The 21,790-nt window shown below is 41.3% G+C and overlaps 1 protein-coding gene across 1 annotated transcript in view; it reads right to left on the bottom strand.

Annotated features, from left to right (window-relative positions):
- Window positions 1-1,729: 1,729 nt before the first annotated feature.
- The window catches only part of RMDN3 (regulator of microtubule dynamics 3), a 79,403-nt gene continuing 59,342 nt past the window's right edge, over window positions 1,730-21,790 (bottom strand). Inside the window, exons 8-13 of the mRNA XM_090033423.1 lie at window positions 17,483-17,558; window positions 17,119-17,196; window positions 13,870-13,968; window positions 12,253-12,306; window positions 9,862-9,942; window positions 1,730-7,006 (exon numbers count right to left, since the gene is read on the bottom strand). Of these exons, the coding sequence (XP_089889549.1) occupies window positions 6,953-7,006; window positions 9,862-9,942; window positions 12,253-12,306; window positions 13,870-13,968; window positions 17,119-17,196; window positions 17,483-17,558 (442 nt within the window). The 3' untranslated portion in view covers window positions 1,730-6,952. The remainder of the gene's footprint in view (window positions 7,007-9,861; window positions 9,943-12,252; window positions 12,307-13,869; window positions 13,969-17,118; window positions 17,197-17,482; window positions 17,559-21,790) is intronic.

The raw sequence follows: 21,790 nt of genomic DNA, 5'->3' as shown, positions 1-21,790 counted from the left end.
CTATGGATTTGTATTTGAAACCTTTGGGCTTACCCTGTGAATCATGTTTGCACATCTACAATGCTAATGTTGTGTGGTACCCCATGGCATCCTTGAAAGGATCTCAGAGCACCCTGAGAATCAATATTTTAACTGCTTCCACTGACTCTACTCAAGTGCAGCCCTAGGTGCATCTATACATGCAATTAATTTGAAGCAATAAACTCTGGAGCAGTTTGAGCCAAAGTAAACTACTCCCGGGTACAGCATCTACATGTGCATCTGGGACAGCAGCAATTTAAGCTGAGGCAGAGCAGTTTACACCAGGACTGCTCAGCCCTGGGCTCTGGGTGGTGGTGGTGGTGTCAGGTTGTGGAAGGGTTGGCTGGGATTTAAGAGTGCTAAAAAAAACAAAACTGCAGAGCTGTGAGGCTAGGCAGCAGGCAGGAGTCTGGCTTCCTGCTGCCTAGGTGCAATTTCCACCTGTGGTTAGCATCTACACATGTATTTAATCGCAGTAAATTGCCCTGGCCTAAGATCTGACAGTACTATCTTACTGTAGCATAAATTTGTTCACTGTGGCCTAAAACTGTCATGTGTAGATGGTGATGCTTTACTTCTCAGCTAATTAGTCTACTCCACAGTAAAGCACACGTCTAGACACAGCTGCTCTTTCCTTGGTTTCTCTGGCACACTTTTAGGTTGATATGCCACTGAAGAAGTAGGACCTTATGACCTAAATGCCCAAAGCAAAAATGATGGCACATTCTCTCAAGAAACCCCAACCACATAAGCAGTCTCAGTGCTTCAACCTTGCAGGAGTTCAGGAAGGGAATTCTTTCCACCAATGCCACCTGAGAAAGGAAGCATGCAACACCAAGACAAGATATTCCATCTCTTTGCTACAGTCAAACAAATGTAGGCAAAAGGAAAAGACATCCTACCTTATTTTCCTAAGTACTCCAGGGATTCTTTGGCTTAGATCAGAGTCCCTTGGGGTTTTCAGGCTCTCCCACTTGCCCTGTAATAGCCTTGCTGTTTCAGGTCTCTTCTCTCTAAAGTGACTGAGAAGAGCCTTAAGAGAACTTCTGGAACCAACTTCCAAGAGAAGTGGTGCTGGCTCCTACCCTGGGGGTCTTTAAGAGGAGGCTAGATGTACACCTTGCTGGGGTCGTTTGACCCCAGTACTCTTCCCTGCCATGGCAGGGGGTCGGACTCGATGATCTGCTCAGGTCCCTTCTGACCCTAGAAACTATGAAACTATGAACTGCAATTTTCCAAGCAAGGTGACCCCCTCTAGCAGCTTCATCAGGTGATCAAAATTTACAATCATATGATCCATTGCTTACTTAACAAGTCTGCCTAGATAGACTGGGAGTATTTTAGTCAAGTTAATTCATCTCCCTTAGGATCCAAGGGTATCATCATTTAAGTAAAGACTGCCAAATTTTATCTATACTCCACTGTTAGCCCAATGTCCATCTTATGGCATTTCAACCCAAGACAGAGATGAGAGAGAAGGCAAATAAGCTCAGCATTTGAAACTGAGTTTTTACACAGAGGCTCCCAATATAAAATATAATTCATACACCGGGCATTAGAAATATTTTCCAGATTATCACAAGGGGTCTCACTGATGCTTCAGGTTGGTTTGTCTGGCTCAGCAAATCAAATTTGTGGTGACTGATGATACTGTGGCACTTTTCCAAGAATACAATACAGGACATTTACAAGTGAGAACTTTTCTTCCTTAGATTCTTAAAATACTTTATTTTGAACAAAACAATGCAATACAACAAAGTGAAAGCAGTTAGGCGATTTCAGTTACTCTTTAATACAATATTAGCTTGACCACACAGATTCACTTTAAAAATCACACAAAATGAGTTGCAGGAAAATTCTCATTTCTGATCCCTGCAAGAAATCCTTGGAAAAAGCGTCTCAAATCAGAGCGAAGAGTTCATCAACTAACATATTATCCAACCACACCTCCAGCTTTCTGTGGCCCTGGAATGTTTATAGGGCAACCACCTTTATGAAATTCACATTAAAATCCAGGACAGGTCAGTAAAGCATGTACAAATGTAAACATTCTTAAAATCTATGCACGCCTGAGCCAGTTAAAAGTGCATCTCCTAAAAGGTGCAAATAGCCTACCCTGTCCCTCCATGTGTATAAAGGACACTGTTTGCCAAGGTAACTTGACTTTACCAAGCACCTCACCTTCTCTCAAGAAACCCCCCCCCAACATTTTAAATTACTTAAAACAAAGCCACAGATGGCGCTGCTAGAATTTTCTTTTTAAACTAAAGTTTGGACAACCTGGCTGTGTCAGAATGGACTGCACTGCTGAGTCAAATCTATCTTTCATAACATGCAAGAAAAACTAAAAATGTAAATGTAATTTGTTCCCCATGTTGTAATGGACTGCAGATCCTTGTTGATTAGTGATTAAGGAAAAAGCAAAATATTGCCTTTATCAGGGATTGAAAGGAACTGTAGATTTTACCATTCCCTTTCCCTATGTTAACTAGGCTCCAGTAAATATATCTAACTAGAAAATGTCAGCTAAGTTAAAGTCAGCATCTGAGACATTAAGTATTTCAAGGGAAACTCAACAGAAAATTACATGTCTGAATCTCAGAGTTCCTAATGGAACAAGGGTACCACAACAAACACACAAATTAGAATATCAGAGCCTAAAATCCTTTTTTAAAACCAACCAGCTAGAGTCCATTTTTTTTTTAAAAAGCAACTGAAGCAGGAAACCAAATGCACAGAAAGTCCAGAGTAAGCATTTACACAATAAAGGTAGAGAGAAAACATGATAAGAGACCATTAATATTAAGTAACCTGAGAAACAGACACCATCAGAATACGAAAAAGAAGAATGAACACACACTTGTCTTAATTTTCTCCCTCTTCCCCAATAAATGCAAGGGCTTTCTTCAAGCAGCTAAAAGAAGTTTTGGACATGGTTCAATATTCTTTAAGGCTTTTCTTCAGTATTTCAAGGCATTTCACCAAGTATGTCTACATCCAAAAAACAATTCCTCAGCCTTCAGCAATGGAAAGAGACAAAACAGACTGATAGGAATATCAGTTCCAAAGCTGCACTTGTACAGTGGTCTTCTCATGAGCTGCAACTTTTCCCAGAAGCACAAAAGCTGATCTGCTCTGCGGACACTTTAGAATCTGCAGAGGGGTTTTGTTGACAAGGGAGCAGCAGAGAGGAATCCTTTGGAAGGAGCCTAGTTCTACTTTCAGGAAAGTTAGTGGGAGTTTTGCCATCAGGTGCGAGTGGGAGCATGACTGGGGCCCAACAGAAAAGAAGATTCATGTTCAATCTATGCAAAATGGATGCCCAGATAATATATGGCAAAAGGAACCATGAATGAAAGATGTCCATTAAATCTCATTTGACCTAAAATAGTCTGCAGCCTTTAATGATATTTGTTTGTAAGTAGACATTAGCAGAAGAATATCCAAAATCTGAACTAGAATTCATTCTTTGGAAATGTAGAAAGGAAGCTGGTAAGTCCAAACCTCCAAATTCTGAATAAATATGACATCTCCAAACAGTTTAATATTTTGACAAGTTTTAGAAGAGGCAGCAGCCTTGCTGAAGACCTGTACTCAAAAGTTTCAAAAACCAATACCAGTAGTTACCAGTTCCCTTCCCCCTCCCCTGTCTTTCATTTTGAATCCATTTACTTTATAATGAGAAGGCACATTTAAACGTAATGTATAAGTAAAGTTGTACCAATACCATTCAAACACTTTGCTGGCAACAGAAGACAGATGAAATAAGCCCAGTTAATTGATTGCTTTACTCTGCAAACTCCTCAATATTCCTTCACAGATGCATCTATAAACCTCTCACAGAAGAGTTAAGTAGTTTAGAGCAACCTTCTGGTAAATGGAATTGAAGTCACTAAAGCTAGAATTCTCAGGCTTTAACCAAAGAGAAAATAATTTAGGCTGTAGTGGAACCTATTTAAAAATTCGGTGTTGGAAAGGCAAAGGTTATTTATTGGGGAAATATCTGACACCAAACTGTTTCCTTTCATAAATACACATTCAAGTAAAGACAAGGCAGCTGTTTTTTTCTCCTTGGCCATTTCCACAAAATAAACAGAAGGAAACTTGCATTGAACATTTAAAGTCAAATGATTCCCTTAGACAGGGTTGGGGCTCCCACAGAACAGAGGGAACTAGCCACACTCATGGAAAGAGTAATGTTTGGCCCTTCAGATTCACTGCTGCATTTGCAATAGTATAAGGGTCTGGGTTTGTAACCCAAAATCAACAGAAAAGTTAATCTGGCATTCATTTGGATCTTCCAAAGAAGGAAGCCTCATTTAAGACAACAATTTAGACTGAAGAGAGTTAACAAACAGCAGGTCTATACAAGGGGAAGTTTCTGAAACAGGTTTTTCTATACACTTTCCCTCTAATTTTACTTTCACAATGGAAAAGAGCAGAAACTGTTATTTTACTGTGTATATGTGATTAAGAAGGTAATTTAATATACTCCTGAATTATATGTTATCATCTTAAATGTTTGCTTTTGTTAATCACACTTTGTAGCAAAGTCAAATATGGAACTACAGAATATATAATTAAGACAAATGAGCTCTCAGCTAAAACAAGAAAAGGTAGAGAGAAACCCAGTTAGATTACTGTGCCTGGAAGAAGGTGAGTTGTGCTGTGCATTGGAAAAATGTAATAGTTTGCTTTCTAACATGGAATTAACCAGAACAAACAGCTGTCAGCCTGATGTAAATTGGGTGACATCTTCTAATTGTTCAGTAGTAGAACCGGGTGCAAAAACACTGTGCTGAGCTATCAATTTTGCCATATGATTCCCCTCTCTCCACAGCAACTGGCTAACTTGAGAATTTCTAAACTGCATCATTTACATAACATAGCACAGATACAATTTAGATGAGTGTAGAAAGCTTTCACTTAAGGAATCTGAAATAATCTACTTGGATGAACCGAGTAGCATCCTTGACAGATGCAAGAAATCCAGCAGGGTACCAACTTTAAGTTTTTATCCCTGCTTGCTTATAGAAGTGATTTGATTCTGTAAAATAAGAGTTAATTTTAAAAGAAAATGTTTAAGAAATGTGTCATGAAGGGACATATGCAAGTCTCCTGACATAAATCTCCTGGATTCACGCAGATGACCAGGGTTCCTGGTTTCCCGTTTCCCACAGAAAAACAGAGAAAACCACAGATTTCCCCTTTTTATCAGAGAAAACATGGATTTCTCTTTTTAGCAGAGAAACCTGTGGATTCTCTGCTTTTGCAAACAGCTCTGCAGGCTGGTTGAGCACCAGCCTGCAAAAGCTGTATGCAAACAGGGCGGGAAACCCCCAGCCCTGCCTGGAGAGGAAGGGAAGGGCAGGGCCTGAGGCTGTTGGTCAGCCACAGCTCTGCTCAGCTCAGCTTTACTCTTCGCTCCTGGAGCCTGAGGTAAGTGGGGTTTGCAGGGGGCTGGGGACCCCTTTGGCAGGGATGGGGGTTTGCAGGTCATGGCTGGGGGGCACTGGAAGGGGGGGGGGCCAGGAGACGGCCCTGCCTCCACCCGAGCAAGCAGGGCAGCTGGGGAGCTGGCTCCATGCTGCTTCTGCTGCAGCTGCCTGCTGATGGGGGCAGGGAACGGCAGACTTGGGTCCCTGGCCCCATAGTCCTAGCAGCTGGAGGCCCCCTCCAGCAGGGCCATGGGGCAGGGGCTGTGGATGAGGGCAAGAGGTACAAGTAGGGTGGGGGGCTGTTGTGGGGGCAATGAGGGGCACCAGCAGGGCTGGGATGACTGGGGGTGCGTGAGGGGCACCAGCAGGGCTAGAGGGGCTTTTAATTTTAATAATGGATTTTGGGGTTTTTAATCAGAGAATTTGTGATTTTTTTAAATCAGAGAAAACCAGAATCCCTGCTGATGACTGTTGCTGGCTTCTCCTTGAAGACGCATTACAAAGCATCTAGGTGAACTTGCAAAGGAACAATAAAATATGCTCTGGACATCAAAATAAATGTTTTTATAGGGAAATGAATAGAAGCAGAGTAGAATTTTTTATGGAATTCCAAGCTCTTTGTAATGGGCTTTCTTATAACCTAACATCTCCACCCACTTCAAGCAATATGTTTAATGGAATGAAAATACCTCTTTGTCTTAAGTGCATCAGCCTGATATAATTAATGGAAAACTGAACATAACAAACACAGTGGCTTTGCCCTTTACCTTGCTGGAACCTCTGTAAATATCAGACCTGTATTTTATCAGAGCCATCAAGCATCCAGTGTGGCTGCAGGCCATGCTAACACAGTTTATGAAGAAAAAGAAAAAATGGTCTGATACATAGCACCTGGACTCTAGAGAGAAACATTTACACAGTCTATTAAGAAAGCTAGCAGCAAGGTAGAACTGAAGTGTTCAACTCTACACATTTTTAATGGTCGTTACTAAATACATAGAGATAACAGGCATAGTTCTGGTTAGCTATTGCCTTCTCACTTCCATGATTCCCTAAAACTAGTCTGAAAATATTTTAAAGGAAGAACAGGTTACAATTCCAATTCATACCTTACATGTTAATATTCTCTCTGTGCAATAAGTTGTGCAAGAAATATTTCAGAGTGGATAACTATGAAAACAATCAAGAGGTATGTAGGACAACTGAAATCCAAATCAGGCTGATGGTTGCTGATCAAGCCGTGGAACCAAAATCAAATAAACATATATAGCGTCACAGGTAAAGAGACTATCAAAATCTGAATTTAGTTCTGTTGGTCTGTGCCAAGATCTGGCTCCCCAGAAAAGAGCTGATGAAGGCAGTTTTACTTGTTTCCTGTAAACTTTGTATTTTGACCATGAACCTTAATTCAAGGTTATCAGAATTGTGCAGGGGGAAAAAACAACTCTTTAGGTCGGAATGTTACTGTCCACACAGTTATTAAATGATGGGGCTTATTCTTCAGGAATTGCCTGCATGTCCTCAAGCTCTCTCTTGCTTTCTTCATCCTAGGAAAAGCAGAGAAAGACATGGTAAAGACCACAACTGCCGGCTGGTTTAATACCGAGCCATCTACAAAATAAAATATGGTTCATTTGTTTCCTTTTTTCTTTCAACCCTGTACTTTCTTCCCTGCCTCTCACATCCCTCCTCTTCCTGCCTCTTGTCACAGTCCTGTTGGGAGGAATGTGAAAAGCTATTCGGGTTTTCCAAACAATGAAAAAAGAGCTCCTTGTATATTTCCTTTGAACTTCTGAGCATGGAGGACTGAGAGCTAGGGACACTGATCTTCCAGCTGTGGCTCTCACCCCGGGGCCTCACTGCTTTTCCTATCAAGTATTCTTTTTCCAATTAACAAGTAAGCATCCTAGCTCTGTCTAGAGGCTCACCCTAAGATGAGGAAGCTATTCATTTGTTCCCTGGAACATGCAGATTTTCTGCTTAAAGAATGGAACGTGTGGGTTTGATACCCCGGTTTTCCTGGATTAGGCAGTGTGCCCAAGTACTTGGTGCAATACTGGACCATGTGCTGCAGGTGGCAGTGCAGTAGAGTCAGCAGACTGCTGGCAGAGACTCCTTGCATACTTGTGGCCTGAACCCAGCAGAACAATTTTGCTACAGGAACACAAGGTCTCATTAAGATTTTAAAATGCTGTGTGCATGATAAGAAGTAGATCAGTGGTTCTCACTTTTCTTTTTCTGTGGACCACTTGAAAATTGCTGAGGGTCTCAGCGGTCTACTTAATAAACTTTTTTTTTGTTCTACAAATCAAAGCACACAACTCATATTTTAATATCAGTAGTCTTACCTTACAAGTACAGATACTCTCAACTGTTCCACAACCTTTCTGTGGACCACCTGAATGGAGCTTGCGGACCACAGTTTAAGAACCTCTTAAGTACACTATACCTATAATACTGCTTTGCATCTCAGTGTTTATTCACACCACAGAGCCTGAAGGGAGAAAATTAGGGTGACTCGTTTAGACTTCACTGACATTTGTGATAATGGTGATGTAAATCATATCCGACTAAAAGTAAAAGTTGGTGGGTTTCCAATCTGTCTGCAACTGACAGCAACCCCATGGCAGCCCCTTCCTCACACCTCAGCTGATTTCTTTATTAAGCAAAACTATTATACAATTTCCAGCTGGGAAACACTAACATGATGCCTCTGGGACAAAATGCTCCCTGGACCCTTGGGAGCCACTAAGTAAAAGTGACACAGTTCTTGTGCTTCACAACTGCCCAGTGAGACAGTTTTCCCATCGCTGTTCAGTGGTGGGCAGCAGTAACACTGTCAAGAATCGTGTTAGTTTTATTTAGAAGCTGGTTAGGCCTTGCAGGGTCTGCAGGTTTGGACTAGGGACCATAGGATTCCCAGATTTCCTAGCTATCTGATTGTGCGAGCTGGCCAGGCTGTCTTAGGAGCCTGGAAAGCTGCCCCAGGATCCACAGGGCTTGTTGATACCAAGGCAGCAGTGTGTCACAGCATGCATGGGGCTAAGCAGGCCCCATGTGCTCCATAGCTAAAAGTTTGCCAGCAAGACTGCTCTGGGATAGTTCTTCCCAATTTCGATACTCACACTGGCATAGGCAGGCCCCAGACTCCTGGCTCCCTAGCAGAGAGCCTAGAATAGCTTCCAAATTCCCTGTTAAGGCCCAGGAACCAGACCCTGATGCATGTCAGAGCTCCCCATTCTCTTGGTGTGGCTGCACAGAGTCCCCAATTTAGGGCAGTCTGTGTAATGAAGCTGCTGCTGCAGAACTACAGATTGTGGAAGCCTGAGCTCTATAGCACCCTGCCAAGCACCTAGTCTCCTGCCAGCTCAAGACTGTTGGAAACCTTCATGTGGGACATCAGAAGTTTAAATCAGAGATGGTTTCACAGAATTGTGCTTTACTAGGAAGCTTCCAACTGTTTTACTGTTGATACAGCAAGAGAAACAATCCAGGGTTTAAGTTTTGGATTCCAAATTCAATTTGCAGCACTTTGACAAATAGGCTTGAGGGCTTTTGGATTAGTATTTTTTAAAAGCTGGTAAACTGGTGAACTTGATATTTAAAGCATTAATATATCAGTAAGGAACTCCACAAAGCCACTCTTACAGTCACTTTTGGGTTAACACAATTAAAAGATGAGAGGGAGAATCAATCCCAAAGATTCAAAAGCCTGCTTACATCTGAGCAATGTAAAAGCTACAGAAATCTTTTTGTGTCTGAAATACTGAACACATCCTACATTTCAGATACTATTAGAAACCATGGGGACTTTCATAAGATTACTAAACTCTTTCAGTGAATATTTTACCATTCAATATTTTTTATTATGCTGTTCGACTGCTTGGTGCATTGCAATAGCGTATGCAGAGGAAAGGCAAAAGTCCCTGCTAAGAACTTGAGCTCATTGCTTAATCCAGAAACACTTTACCAAACTAAGTTTTTTTTAACAGAAAAGGAAATATCTTGATGGTCTCAGCCCATTTACTAGTAGATAAATGTCACATATTGGAGGTGTGACTGACAAACTTCTCTGAACTATCTGGAGAAAATTCAAAGAATAAAGGAGCTTGGAGACCTCAAACAGAAATGCAGAACTTGAATAGTTCACTTACAGACTACTGCATATAGCAATTACAGCCTAGATTGAAGACACTAGAAAAGAACTGCTGAAAGAGCTCTGACTAATGTTACCACATTACTAACTTAACTGAACAGAACACTTATACAATATCAGCCATTTGATTTCAAAGACAAATGCATATGAATACAACTACATTTGGATCCAAATTTTATTTTAAAAGATATTCTTGGTAAATGGTTATAATTAAACAGCAGTAAGGTAAAGAACTGAGATTACGACCTCCTTTGTGATGACCGGCAGCTCAGAAGCCAGGTTCAGCCAGTGAGTCGCTGCAGAGTTATTCCCCAGATCTCTATAGCACTGTAAAGCAAATTGGCAATAGTAAGAAATGTCAAGAAGACAGACTGCAGAAAATAACATGTGGTCAAGAAAGCAGTCTTGCTACTGATGAAGAGAAGGGCTTCTCCCACCTTTCCAATATCTATAAAGAGATATCCCTGAAGTGCCTTTCACTGGCAAAGCATTATAAACAATGCCTTGTACCAGGATAGCAAATAATTTAATTGTGGCACAAGAAAGTTTTAGGACCCTTCTCCATGTTTTTTCTAGAACAGATGGCAGTTTCCTGGATTTATTCTCCCATTTATATTCTTATTATTCCTTAAGTGACATAGAGGACCAGTTGGCAGTACGGATCCCATCCTTCAAGAGTAACTATCATGTTGTGAAGTTCTTTGTCTCCAGGAAATGAGTCGTGAACCCAATTCCAAGGTCTAAAAAGTTTAATATTTAGAAGACAGTCAGGTCTGACAATGGATCTACAAAGAAAAGTAAAAGAAATCCTATTGATATAGACAGACCCAACTATGTTCTCTTATAACAGAAGTTGAACTCCTTTGACCTGAGTAGGACAACTATTCCTACCATCAAGTGCAAAAGAAGCCATGCTCAGGAATGTGCGTATTATACAGCAAGCTAGAACTGAATTTCAAGCTGAGCTCCCAGGTACTGCAGTAGCCTAGTGCTCTAATCGAAACATTTTGGAGCAGCTTCAGGTAAACTAAAAACTGGATTTACTTTATCTAAAATAAAGACAAAAATATATCACATACTGCAGGTTTCCCCATTAAGCTCTTTTATTTTTATGCAGAGCCATAACTTTTATTTTTCACATATTGCAGAGTTACACCTGCAATTTCTCATTGTCTTGTAAACTGTCATGGGGAAAAGAAGATATGATTGAAACTTGGAAAATGTATGTTTCCTTCTTTGGTTTTCAGAAAACCATGGTAGGTAGCTTAGGACTATGAGACAAGCAAGTTAACCACTAAAAGCAATCAGCAGTGAAACAGGCAATGCTCACTTTTATTGCCACTAGGTTCAAGGGCAGACACTCAATGGGGCTACTCTCACCTCTCAGAGCTACTGTTTCTGGCTCCATTTTTGAAGTTCCCTCTCTATTCTTTAACCATATTAAAGCAGAGATTGAAAATACATAATCAGCTGAAAGCAAAACACAAGATTCTCCAGTTACAGAACTGTGCAATACCACGTTTAATTAAAACCACTCCCCTATTACTTTAATGCTCTACTTTTAGAAGTGGAAGACTTTGGAGCTGCATAGGAGCAGGCTGGATTATGCATTTCCCCCATGTACTGACAAAAAGAACATTTGCAACAGTACATACAAGGAGGTTTTAGAGACTGAAAGTAATGCTCATTTACGGAGGTAGAATTTAAGCTGTTGTGGCACACAGTAGTTTTACTGGTACGCAGACGTAACCATCCATGGCATATCAATGATGGAATCGTGGTAGGTTCAGAGGCTCATGCACCTTTAAGTTGGTTTCCTTCGTGGCTTGATATTACTTTCTGTTTTTCAATAAACTTAGACCCTTTCCTTTCAAGTAAACTCTTCACCTTGGTTCACATACTAATACATTCCAGACCAGGAACAGAACCTAAAACTCGCACGCTACCCAGATAAAATTGACACTCTTTGGGGCTTTGGGAATAAAGTGATTTCACAGAGCATGACTAAAGCTACACTTTGCTACTAAAGCTGTTTGGGTTTTAAACATTTCTAGACTTTAACAGGAGGCCAAAAGAACTAACCGTACATATCTATTTAAGGATACAAAAGAATTCTCTTAACAAAAAACCCCCCAAAAAACAAGAGTCTTGGCTTTAGTGAAGCCAGCACATTCATGGCATGCTTAATTCCTATTTAGGACTGCCTTCTGTATGAGGAAAAGAGGGGGTTATGTTGAATATTCCCCCAGTCCTCTTCTTGCATACATCTTACAACTGGACGTGTCAGTTGAGAGACTGTGGCTTACAAGTTTAGCAACATGCATTTTTAATCAGAACTTTAATCTGCTAAATTAACATAAGCATCCCTATAAAGGCAAAATCTCCAAAGAAAGAACAGTTATTCGGAATGCCCCATCTTCCTGCATGAGATGAATTATTATTTTTGCCCATTTAAAAATAAGTTGCAATTCATTAACTTATAAGTTAACTACCCACATACAAACACACCATACTGCATTTCCACATCAACAATTCAGGGAGCTCCAAATACTTTACAAACCTGAATTATTTTTAACACGTACACTTCATGCTGCACATGGCCTGAATAAAATCAACTGACTCAGTACATGGCCTTACCTTGGCAATGTAGACTCTTCCTGCTTTGGAAAATCCTGGACTCAGCTCCTCAACCTAAAGTGCAAGACAAAGGGAAAATAACAGCAGATGCTAGGATTTACAAGGGGCCCATTTTGAACAGTTCGGCCTAACCTATGCAACACCCATATTTCAAATCAAGGTGTAAACATTGCTTTTAATGTTCAGGGCTGTCCTTAAACTGTGTCAATTTAACTTCTGTTTAGAAGTTAATTTAATTTAAATCAGTGCAACCCATTGTGCAAGCATTTTTAAGGTAAATGAAGAGTACCTTCATATACTATCTTTCCAGCTCCTTGTTAGACTTGGTGTCCTCCTTCAAATACCCTAGTTGCTTCCCTGCCTCATTCTCTCTCAATCTAGTTTCTCCTCATCTCATCTTACTAGCCCCATTTCCTTCTCTCTACACCACCACCTTGTCTTCACTTCCCTTGGCTTCTTGTTTCAATTTAATTCTAACCCAACCAAGCCTGACCTTTGTACATCTGCATTCAAATCAAGCTGCCTCCTCTTCATTCACTCTGGGCTCCACAGGGGAAGCACCAAGACAGCAAGATAGAAGCCACTGGTACCTGGACTCAGAACTGGGTCAGGCTGCAACTGTCCAGAATTTCAGCTGCAAGGGAAGCCCTGTTCAGCTGATGCACAGACAGGGCACATGCTTTTAGCTGCACAGCTCTAGCAAGTCTCTATTGAGCCTGTATGATCTGCAAAGTTTCAAAGGCTTATAACTTGCTGTTAAGCATATACTATGTGCCATTTGCCACTTCCATAACAAATCTGGCCAAATCTGACCAACGTTAGCTGCCTGCAGAATATACTGCTCTAAAGGTGGGAAAGGGGGAAAGATGGGAGTAAGGCTTCACAGAAAATGGTGTCATCAGATTTTTTTTAATGCATAAGCAAAACATTCTCTGAAATGATTGAACCCTTTGGGCTGAAATTTCCCAGAAAGATTCATGTCAAAGGCAAACACTTCAATAGATAAATCCTGGCAAAGTTGCAAGCAAGTGAGACATGTCCAAAGCATTCCTGACACTTCCTATTGTAACAGGCAAAGTGAGAAGCTTATCTATATAATTTAGAGAGCAATGGGACTATGCATGTCTGTAACAGATTTCATTAAAGAATTTAGTAACAGCTTTTATCAACCTAGGCCAAACTACAATATTGTTTAACTCATTCATGTATAGAGCATTTTGTCACAAAAAAATTGTGTGTTTAATAGTGTGGACCCTGTTCACATTAAAAGTGAACTATTAATGATCAGAAAAGAATGGCACCTAGTAGGTGAGGTTTCTATAGCAAAAAAGTGCTTTCCAAGGGACATAAGCAATATACTTCCAAAAGCTTCAAGTATATCCCATGAGACCCATGTATTATAATTAAAGAGCCTCCTCATGAAATATTCTGCAATGTTAAAATGACTGTTGTTCCAGATATGAATGGAAGTGTTTCAAGATTCAAGTTCAAACACTCGTAATACAAACCATATCCTTAACATAAAACACTGAGTGTCCTTCACTGCAGTTTTGAAATCAAGTTCATTTCCACACCAGAAATCATTTAATGGTTCCCTTCTTCTTCTGATTTTAGTACCTTTAAAAAGTTTTGCAGTGCATCCTGGACAGTGGCATTAGGGGGTGTTTCAAACAAGGCAGAAGCGGTCTTTTTTTCAAGCCATCCCAGGTGAGAGACCTATGATGAAACAGTAACATAAGACTATCACCAAAGACTATCACCATGAAAATCAGGAGTAAGCTCATGTCACCTGGAATTCAGCAACACTTAAAACCAAGAGCATGCAGGACACTTGCACATCCACAGAACTCACACACTAAAACTATCCATTAACTTCTGCTCAAGCACACAGATAAATTTATCAATACAATCGAACCCCACCCCTCCTTCCACCCCCTTTCCTATCTTATAGTAGAAGTCAAACTTTGCAGCTTCGGCTGCTGGTTGCAACAGGTGTATGGATATGTAAACTGTGCATCTTTGTAACAAGATTTATGGCGGTGCAGCTGCCCAGGGAGTTTTAAATTCTACTATCATCTTATAATCACATCAGTTTCTTGCACCTTTAACCTACATACAAGAGCAGGCCAAATATATTTACCCCCCTTCTCCAGTCCACAAATAGCAGAATATTGAGAATTGAGTCCTGTACCAGAACGTGTCCCCAGTGCCCCCCACCCCCACGCCAAAAAAGGAAGGTTAAAATTGGCTCAACAACATACTTTCTCTTTAAGAAACATGTAGTTACAGTAACTGCTCACTGAAATCTCATTGTCATGGCCCCAACTCTTTTATTAATCTCAAATGAATCTCCAGAGCTGTTCACTTCTCTGGACTTACAGTGGAGAGCATGGAATTGCTATTTCTGAAAACACCTCAGAACCTCTTCACTTACTACTATATACTTCTATAATCAATTACAGACTTCTAATTTGGTGTCAGTAAAGGTATCAGATCTTTGTAGAACAGAAGCTTCAGGCAGATTCACAGGCAGTAAAGAACAGAACTAAATTATTATATAGGGCCTGGGTTTATTATATAGGGACAGGAAAAAGGATAACGACAGGCTGCTCAGATCTGTAGACAGCACTTCCCTGGAAAACTAGAGGTACACAAAGCAATGTCTAATTGGAACTACATTTCAAGATGTGGACAGTTAACAAGTAACACAGCTGCATACAAAGATCGGTATAGACAGGATAAGGGCCTTGGAACTGAACTTTCATCTCGATATAAATTTAAACTACATTACGCATACTTCAGCAGTCTTTTGCTGCAAGTAACTCAGCTAGAAGCACTTCTAACTTGTATAAATCAAGAAGTGGATAGTCTCACCAAACCCTTATTTATTTTTATAGGCACTAAAACTGACTGATGGTATTTGACTTCCAGCTTTTCCCTGTCAAGGGCCATAAAGCAGCCGGCACGCTTCCCCTAATATCACCAATACTCTGTGTAGCAAACACAAAGGAAACGCACGCAAAGGATTATACAGATATATTGTACACGGGAGCCCTGGCCAGCTTTGAGATATCTTTGATCACATCCATATGTGCTCAAAAGACTGAAGATGGTTTGTTTTTACTGGAGTATAGCATGGGAAAAAGTAAGAACATGAGCAAATCTGTAAACAGTAATCTTTTCTCATTGTTCTTTTTACCGACCACTTCCCATACCCTTGGCAATGAATACAGAGCTAAATCAGAAGCAAAAACTATCCAAAACCTCTGATTTTCAGCAGCTCAGAAGTGTGACTTTTAGCAGGTTTGAAGAGATGTAACGAAGAGGGAAAAATGGGAGTAAAATGGTAGTAATGAGTAAATGAAAAAGTCAACAGCCTTTATTCCATTCTGGGTAAGAAAGTAAAAGGTATGGGAAGTATTTACTGACACAAGGCAAAAGTATATTACATAAGTAAGAGCAAATGGTTTTGTCAAACTGAATTATTATTATGCAGACTGGAAATTTAAAAAATACATCTAGCTCCATGTGTTTCAATACCTCACATTGTTCTCTATCCCAGGCTTTGATCACTATCTGAGAACCAGTGCACAGAAAATGTATACTAGACCTGAAAACATTTACACTTATTACAGAGTGCATTTGTAACATTCTCTCTCTGCTGTGGGAATGGAACTCTCCTGAATTGTAGAAGTTGCTAGAAAAAAACATTTTACCATTTCAAAGGTGGGACTGCAAGTCATAAAGCAAAATAAATATTAATTTTAGCTGTAGTTGATATTTGGAGTGTATGTAGACTAGGGTTAGATTAGATAAATCATATATTCATATCATATATCATGGATATTCAAGTGTAAAGATAATAAAGGCCACAGGCTCAGCACCAGATCTCTGAAGTGAACAGTGACATTACAGTGTCTCCACCATGTGGTAGGGAAGCCAGTTTGCACTGAGTAAATGACCACCCTAGGATGACGATGCCTTTGAGAGCAGACAGATGACCCATACATCTATCCAACCTACACTACTAACTTTCTAAATAGTAACTTTACCATGAAGCAGGGTGCCCTACATTGATGTAAGACTGCATCATGGTGACATGTCACTTCTACCATGGAATAAAATTATTATACACCATAATAAGTGTGTCCACAACTTAGGATGGGAATCTGAATAATAAAAATTAGAGTCTAGGAGAGGGAAGTCCAGTGGCTGCACCAGCACGAATCATGCCCCCACATCCTGAGGCTGTATGTTGTACAGGCACCTCCTGCACAACACACATGGCATGCCCTCCCCTCCATTCCCTGCTACACCCAGTGTGGGGCCAGAAAGCAGAAGCCAGAGGAGGGAGGGGGAGGCCTGGGAGACCCTGGCTGCTGCTGCAGCCAAAGCAATGGGGGAGTGGAGGCCACACGCAACCCATGGGCTGCAAATAGTGTGTCATGAGAGGCATAAAAATTAAAGCTTTGTAGTCTTTGTAAACTGAAGTGAAAGGAATGAGAACATTTGTTTCTAGATCTTGCACTGCAAAAGATTTTTTTCATGTGTCAAACATCTTTATCAGTGCTCTTCTGATACCAGTTTAGAGTTGAAAATATAAGCTGTGGACCCCAGGCAACATTCAATTTCTATGTATGAATAGGGAACTTCAGTAGGTAGGGGATTTCCGTGTTGCTCTATAAGGATTTTCTAACACAGCATTCAGCTTCCACTACTGAATAGAATTCAACTAAGGCTTATGCCTGATGGACTGTATCTGCCATCTCCTCCATCCAAATGGAGGATCAGCTTCCAGAGAAAAACACTTGGAACATCCCAACTGCTGCCCATTATGCATGGTAACAGGCCAAAAAAGCTATTTACCTGGTAGCACCACCTGCCCAAAAGATAGTAAGACTTGGGGTCATCCGGTTTCAGACTGATTGCTTTATCAATGTGTTCCTAAAAAAAAAACAAACCACAGCCAAAACAAAGAATGAATGAATGATAAAATCATTTTACTACATAAGAGTGGAGTGGTTTTATTTCAGGGATATGAGTTTAAATCATTAAACTGGATTGCTGAAATCCTCTTCAACATTTCAGACTGTATCACCCATACACTGTCCGAATGACCGAATCCCTCCCTCCACTACAGTCCAACAACTTATCACATAAAATTTTAAGTCAATCTTTATACTCTAGAAACAAGCATTTCAGACATAAAGCAGCATCAGTTTTTACTCACCTTAAAAATAAACCCAGTTTGAATACGCTTCTGAATATTCTCATGTTCTGACAACTGGCCACAAAGAATAGCATACCTACAAGACAAACCTTCAGTAAGAAATCATACATATTCTGTCGCAAACTCCAAACATTTTCCATCAGAGCATAACTTCTCTTCACAATTGCAATGTGAACCTCATCTTCCCTGTGTGATTGGGAAGTAGCCTATATATGCCACAAATGGAGAAATTAAGGCAGCAAAAGATACTGGACTTGCCCCAAGGCATATTAGCAAGCCTGCAGCACAGCACTGGCTAGATCTCAGGGGTCTTAACATAAGAAAGCCCTGTAATAGATAGCATTCCCTGTAATTAAAAAAAAGTTATAGAATGTTTGTTAAACATCTTCATTCTCTTCATCTGTCAACTAAACAACATCAAAATACAAACACTACAGGCAGCAAAGACTGCATCCAAAGGCAGCAAGAGCCTAGAAGGGAAAACAGCAACTAAACATCAAAATACAAACACTACAGGCAGGAAAGACTGCATCCAAAGTCAGCAAGAGCCTAGAAGGGCAAACAGCAACACTAGTGCATCACAGGCTAGGTAACTGTCCATAGATAATGCAGGACTGATACTGTTTTTGAAGGGGTTTGAAACTCTACTTTGAAGAGAAGTGTTGTGAAACTGTCCAACTCCCTCCTCCCGTAATCACCACCAACAATGAACAGCAGCTAACACAGCAAACATCTTTTATGTTGCAAACTCAATCTGGTTTATAATTGAGCATCTTGCACCACAACTGTCCCACAAAGAAACTCCTAATAAGGCAAACAAAATTCTACTTTGCTGCATCCATTTTTTAAACATCTAAAGTTCTAGTACACACCTGTGCACTGATATCCCTTGAGCTACCTTTGGGCTTTTAGTCACAGCAGATGTTCATAAAGTATTTCATAAAAAAAAAAAAAACCTTTTTGAGGTTCTGCTCAAAAACATGACACAAGATCATAAAATGCTGAATCCTTTATTCCTCTTCTCATTTCTAAATGTCTGAACCTGTCTTTCACGGTGTCAAAATTATAATATTAAAAACCTGCCTCTTGCTTTTCTCTTCCACTTCTTCCTTTCTCTAACTCCATTCATCCACTCCCAACTATATATTATATTTTCCTCTACATAAATTGTTCTCCTCCCCCACCCTTCAAAGAAGCTTTTAAAGTAAGGTGTGATTTATACATCAAAGCTGTGGAATTAAAAACACAGGGTAACTGGAACTAGATACCAGTACCTTGAAGAGCAGCCTAGAAACACAAGTGAGAGTCTGCAGGTCCAGACAGGGAAAAGTATGCAGGGGCAGATGTAGCAACATCCATCTCCAGAAGTCAGGCTGTTCTGCTGTGTCCTGTGTTACCATGCTGCCACCATGAAAAGCATGTGCTGTAAGGAGGGTGGAGAGGGAGTTTGTAACAGCCCACTGCCATGAGTGTGGGGACTTGTAGGAGTCAGCTATAGCAGTTTACTGCTGTCTTCCCCATGTGCACCACAGACAGATCCTCAGGGAAATGCCCCATGTGGGTTACTGAAAAAAATTAGGTTGCTGTAAAAGCAAAATTTTATCCTTTTATTGAAGGGAGTGCACTTCATACACTGGGCAATGTAGAACACTGGAGCAGTAGCAATACAGACTAAAATGCTATGCACATGCTAGAGGTGTTACTGCTAGATGAGCATGCCAGACTCTACCTAGGTCAATAGAAGGGTGAATTGAGAGAAAGACTGCATATCTAGAATATGGGACTAAGATGACACTTTCTGCTGCAGGTGCTAAAAGATGTTGCATCAGATACAACTCTGTCCTTTGAAACTTATAAAACCTTGTAAGCAGGTTTCAACATGCTTTTAAAAATCTTCATCTGATATTAAAGATCTGATTTTCATTGGTAATTACAGGCATCAATAGAATAATGCCTCACCTGACGGATTTCTGGCCCAGAAAGTAGTGACACTGCCACGATCTGCTTACTTGACAGGTGGCTTGCAAAGTGTTCAAAATACAATTGGTACATGTTATGCTAGACTCCTTGGGGCTTGGATCGCACACAGTGGCATTTAGCTAAATCCACACGTAGGTGGGATTAAAGGTTAGAAACAGAAGACACACATATGGATCCCTGGCTTCTGAAGAAACCACGTATTTCTAATCCTAGCAACTTGCAAAAAACAGCTCCAAAATATTACTTTTATACACGAGCTGGAAGATAGCTAGGGACAGAGGGAGAACTTAGCAACTACAGCAACCGGGAAAAGCCATTTAAGACCCCACAACTGTCACCAGAAGACACTATGCTTTCCTGGTATAGGGTAGGACACTAGATGCGTCACTGGTCAGCATTCCTTTCCTCTGGCCTTTTGGCTTCATAGGTTATAAGAAGAAAGGATGAACAAGTGGTGGACAACCTCTTCAATGCAAGAGAATGCTGTATTTACTTACTTACCATATGCTCCTTTCCCCCAAAAAAGTCACCACTCCAAAATTGGGGTGCAAGTCTTAAATAAGAAAGCTGCTGTTCTTCACCTGAATAAAAGCATGGAGACACTGTGTTGCAAAATGACTGCCAGCTGCTCTCTCAGCAAGCAACAGAAAGGGTGGAAGCCAGTTGCTTTCACAGCTGCTCTTAGCTCTCTGGCCGAGAGAGAAACAGACAGTCATTTTGCAAAAGTTTCTCCACAGAAAAGCCAATGCTAGACCATGTCTGGAAAGACCATGTCTTTCTTTCTACCATTCTGCCTTCCAAAAACAAGGTATGCATCTCATTTGGGGGCAAGTTGTATGGGGAAGAAATATGGGAGATTGCAGAGATCATTACAGAAAAAGAGCAGACACCCTTTCTTTCACATCTTGATCAAGAATGAAACAGTTTTGGTTTTTTTGCTTCATTTTATTCTTCACTGTGCATCTGAATAAGCATCCCACTGAGATGAAGAGCTATTATTTAGGCTGTCTGTAACTTTGGGCACATATTTCTAGTACCTTAAACTTGACCTGAGTGAATCCGTACAGCAGTCAAAAGGTCTAGAGACTTCCTCTGCTTTTTAGCATGACAATATACTCACCTTCATATTATTGGGTACTACATACTAACCTGGCCCAATAGGAGCCTCTGATAAGAAAGCCATGCAGCCTTTAAGTCATACAATATTCAGCTCCTAATAATGCTACCCGTATCAGACGTTTTCATCATAGTTTCATAGTAGCTAGAGTCGGAAGGGACCTAGGTAGATCATCTAGTCCGACCCCCTGCCTTGGCAGGAAAGAGCACCGGGGTCAGATGACCCCGGCAAGGTGCTCATCTAACTTCCTTTTAAAAATCCCCAGGCTAGGAGCCTGCACCACTTCCCCTGGAAGCCAGTTCCAGGCCCTAGCCGCCCTGACTGTGAAGTAGCGCCTCCTAATATCTAATCTAAACCTACCCTCCGCCAGCTTGTGACCGTTATTCCTGGTCACTCCTGGCAGCGCACAGGGGAACAGGGACTCCCCCAATACCTGCTGATCCCCCCTGACCAGTTTGTAGCAGGCCACAAGGTCCCCCCTTAACCTTCTCTTGTGGAGGCTAAACAGGTTCAGGTCCCGTAGCCTCTCCTCATAAGGCCTGCCCTGCTGACCCCTGATCATACGAGTGGCCCTCCTCTGAACTCTTTCCATATCGTCCACGTCCCTCTTGAAGTGTGGCGTCCAGAACTGGACGCAGTACTCCAGCTGCGGCCTGACCAGTGCCGCATAGAGGGGGAGGATCACTTCCCTGGACCTGCTCGAGATGCATCTGTGGATGCATGACAGGGTACGGTTGGCCTTCTTGACTGCCTCCCCACACTGCTGGCCCATGTTCATCGTGGAGTCAATGACGACTCCAAGATCCTTTTCCGTCTCCGTGCTGGCAAGAGGGGAGTTCCCCAACCTGTAAGTGTGGTGCCGGTTCTTCCTCCCCATGTGCAACACCTTGCACTTATCAGTGTTAAACCCCATCCTATTCTCATCCGCCCACCATTGCAACCTGTCAAGGTCAGCTTGTAGCCTATTGCACCCCTCTAGTGCACCCACATCCCCCCACATCTTAGTGTCATCAGCAAACTTGAACAGGGTGCTTTCTACCCCCTCATCCAAGTCACTGATGAAGATGTTGAACAGTGCGGGCCCGAGGACCGAGCCCTGCGGAACCCCACTGCCCACGTCCTTCCAGGTCGAGAAGGACCCATCCACCACCACCCTCTGGGTGCGGCCCTCCAACCAGCTGGCGACCCATTTGACTGTGTGGGCATCGACA

Source organism: Crocodylus siamensis, chromosome 2 (genome assembly GCF_052110815.1).
Source record: "Crocodylus siamensis isolate JL-2025a chromosome 2, ASM5211081v1, whole genome shotgun sequence".
NCBI classification, from domain to species: Eukaryota; Metazoa; Chordata; order Crocodylia; family Crocodylidae; genus Crocodylus; species Crocodylus siamensis.
This window is presented reverse-complemented; position numbering and strand designations above follow the sequence as displayed.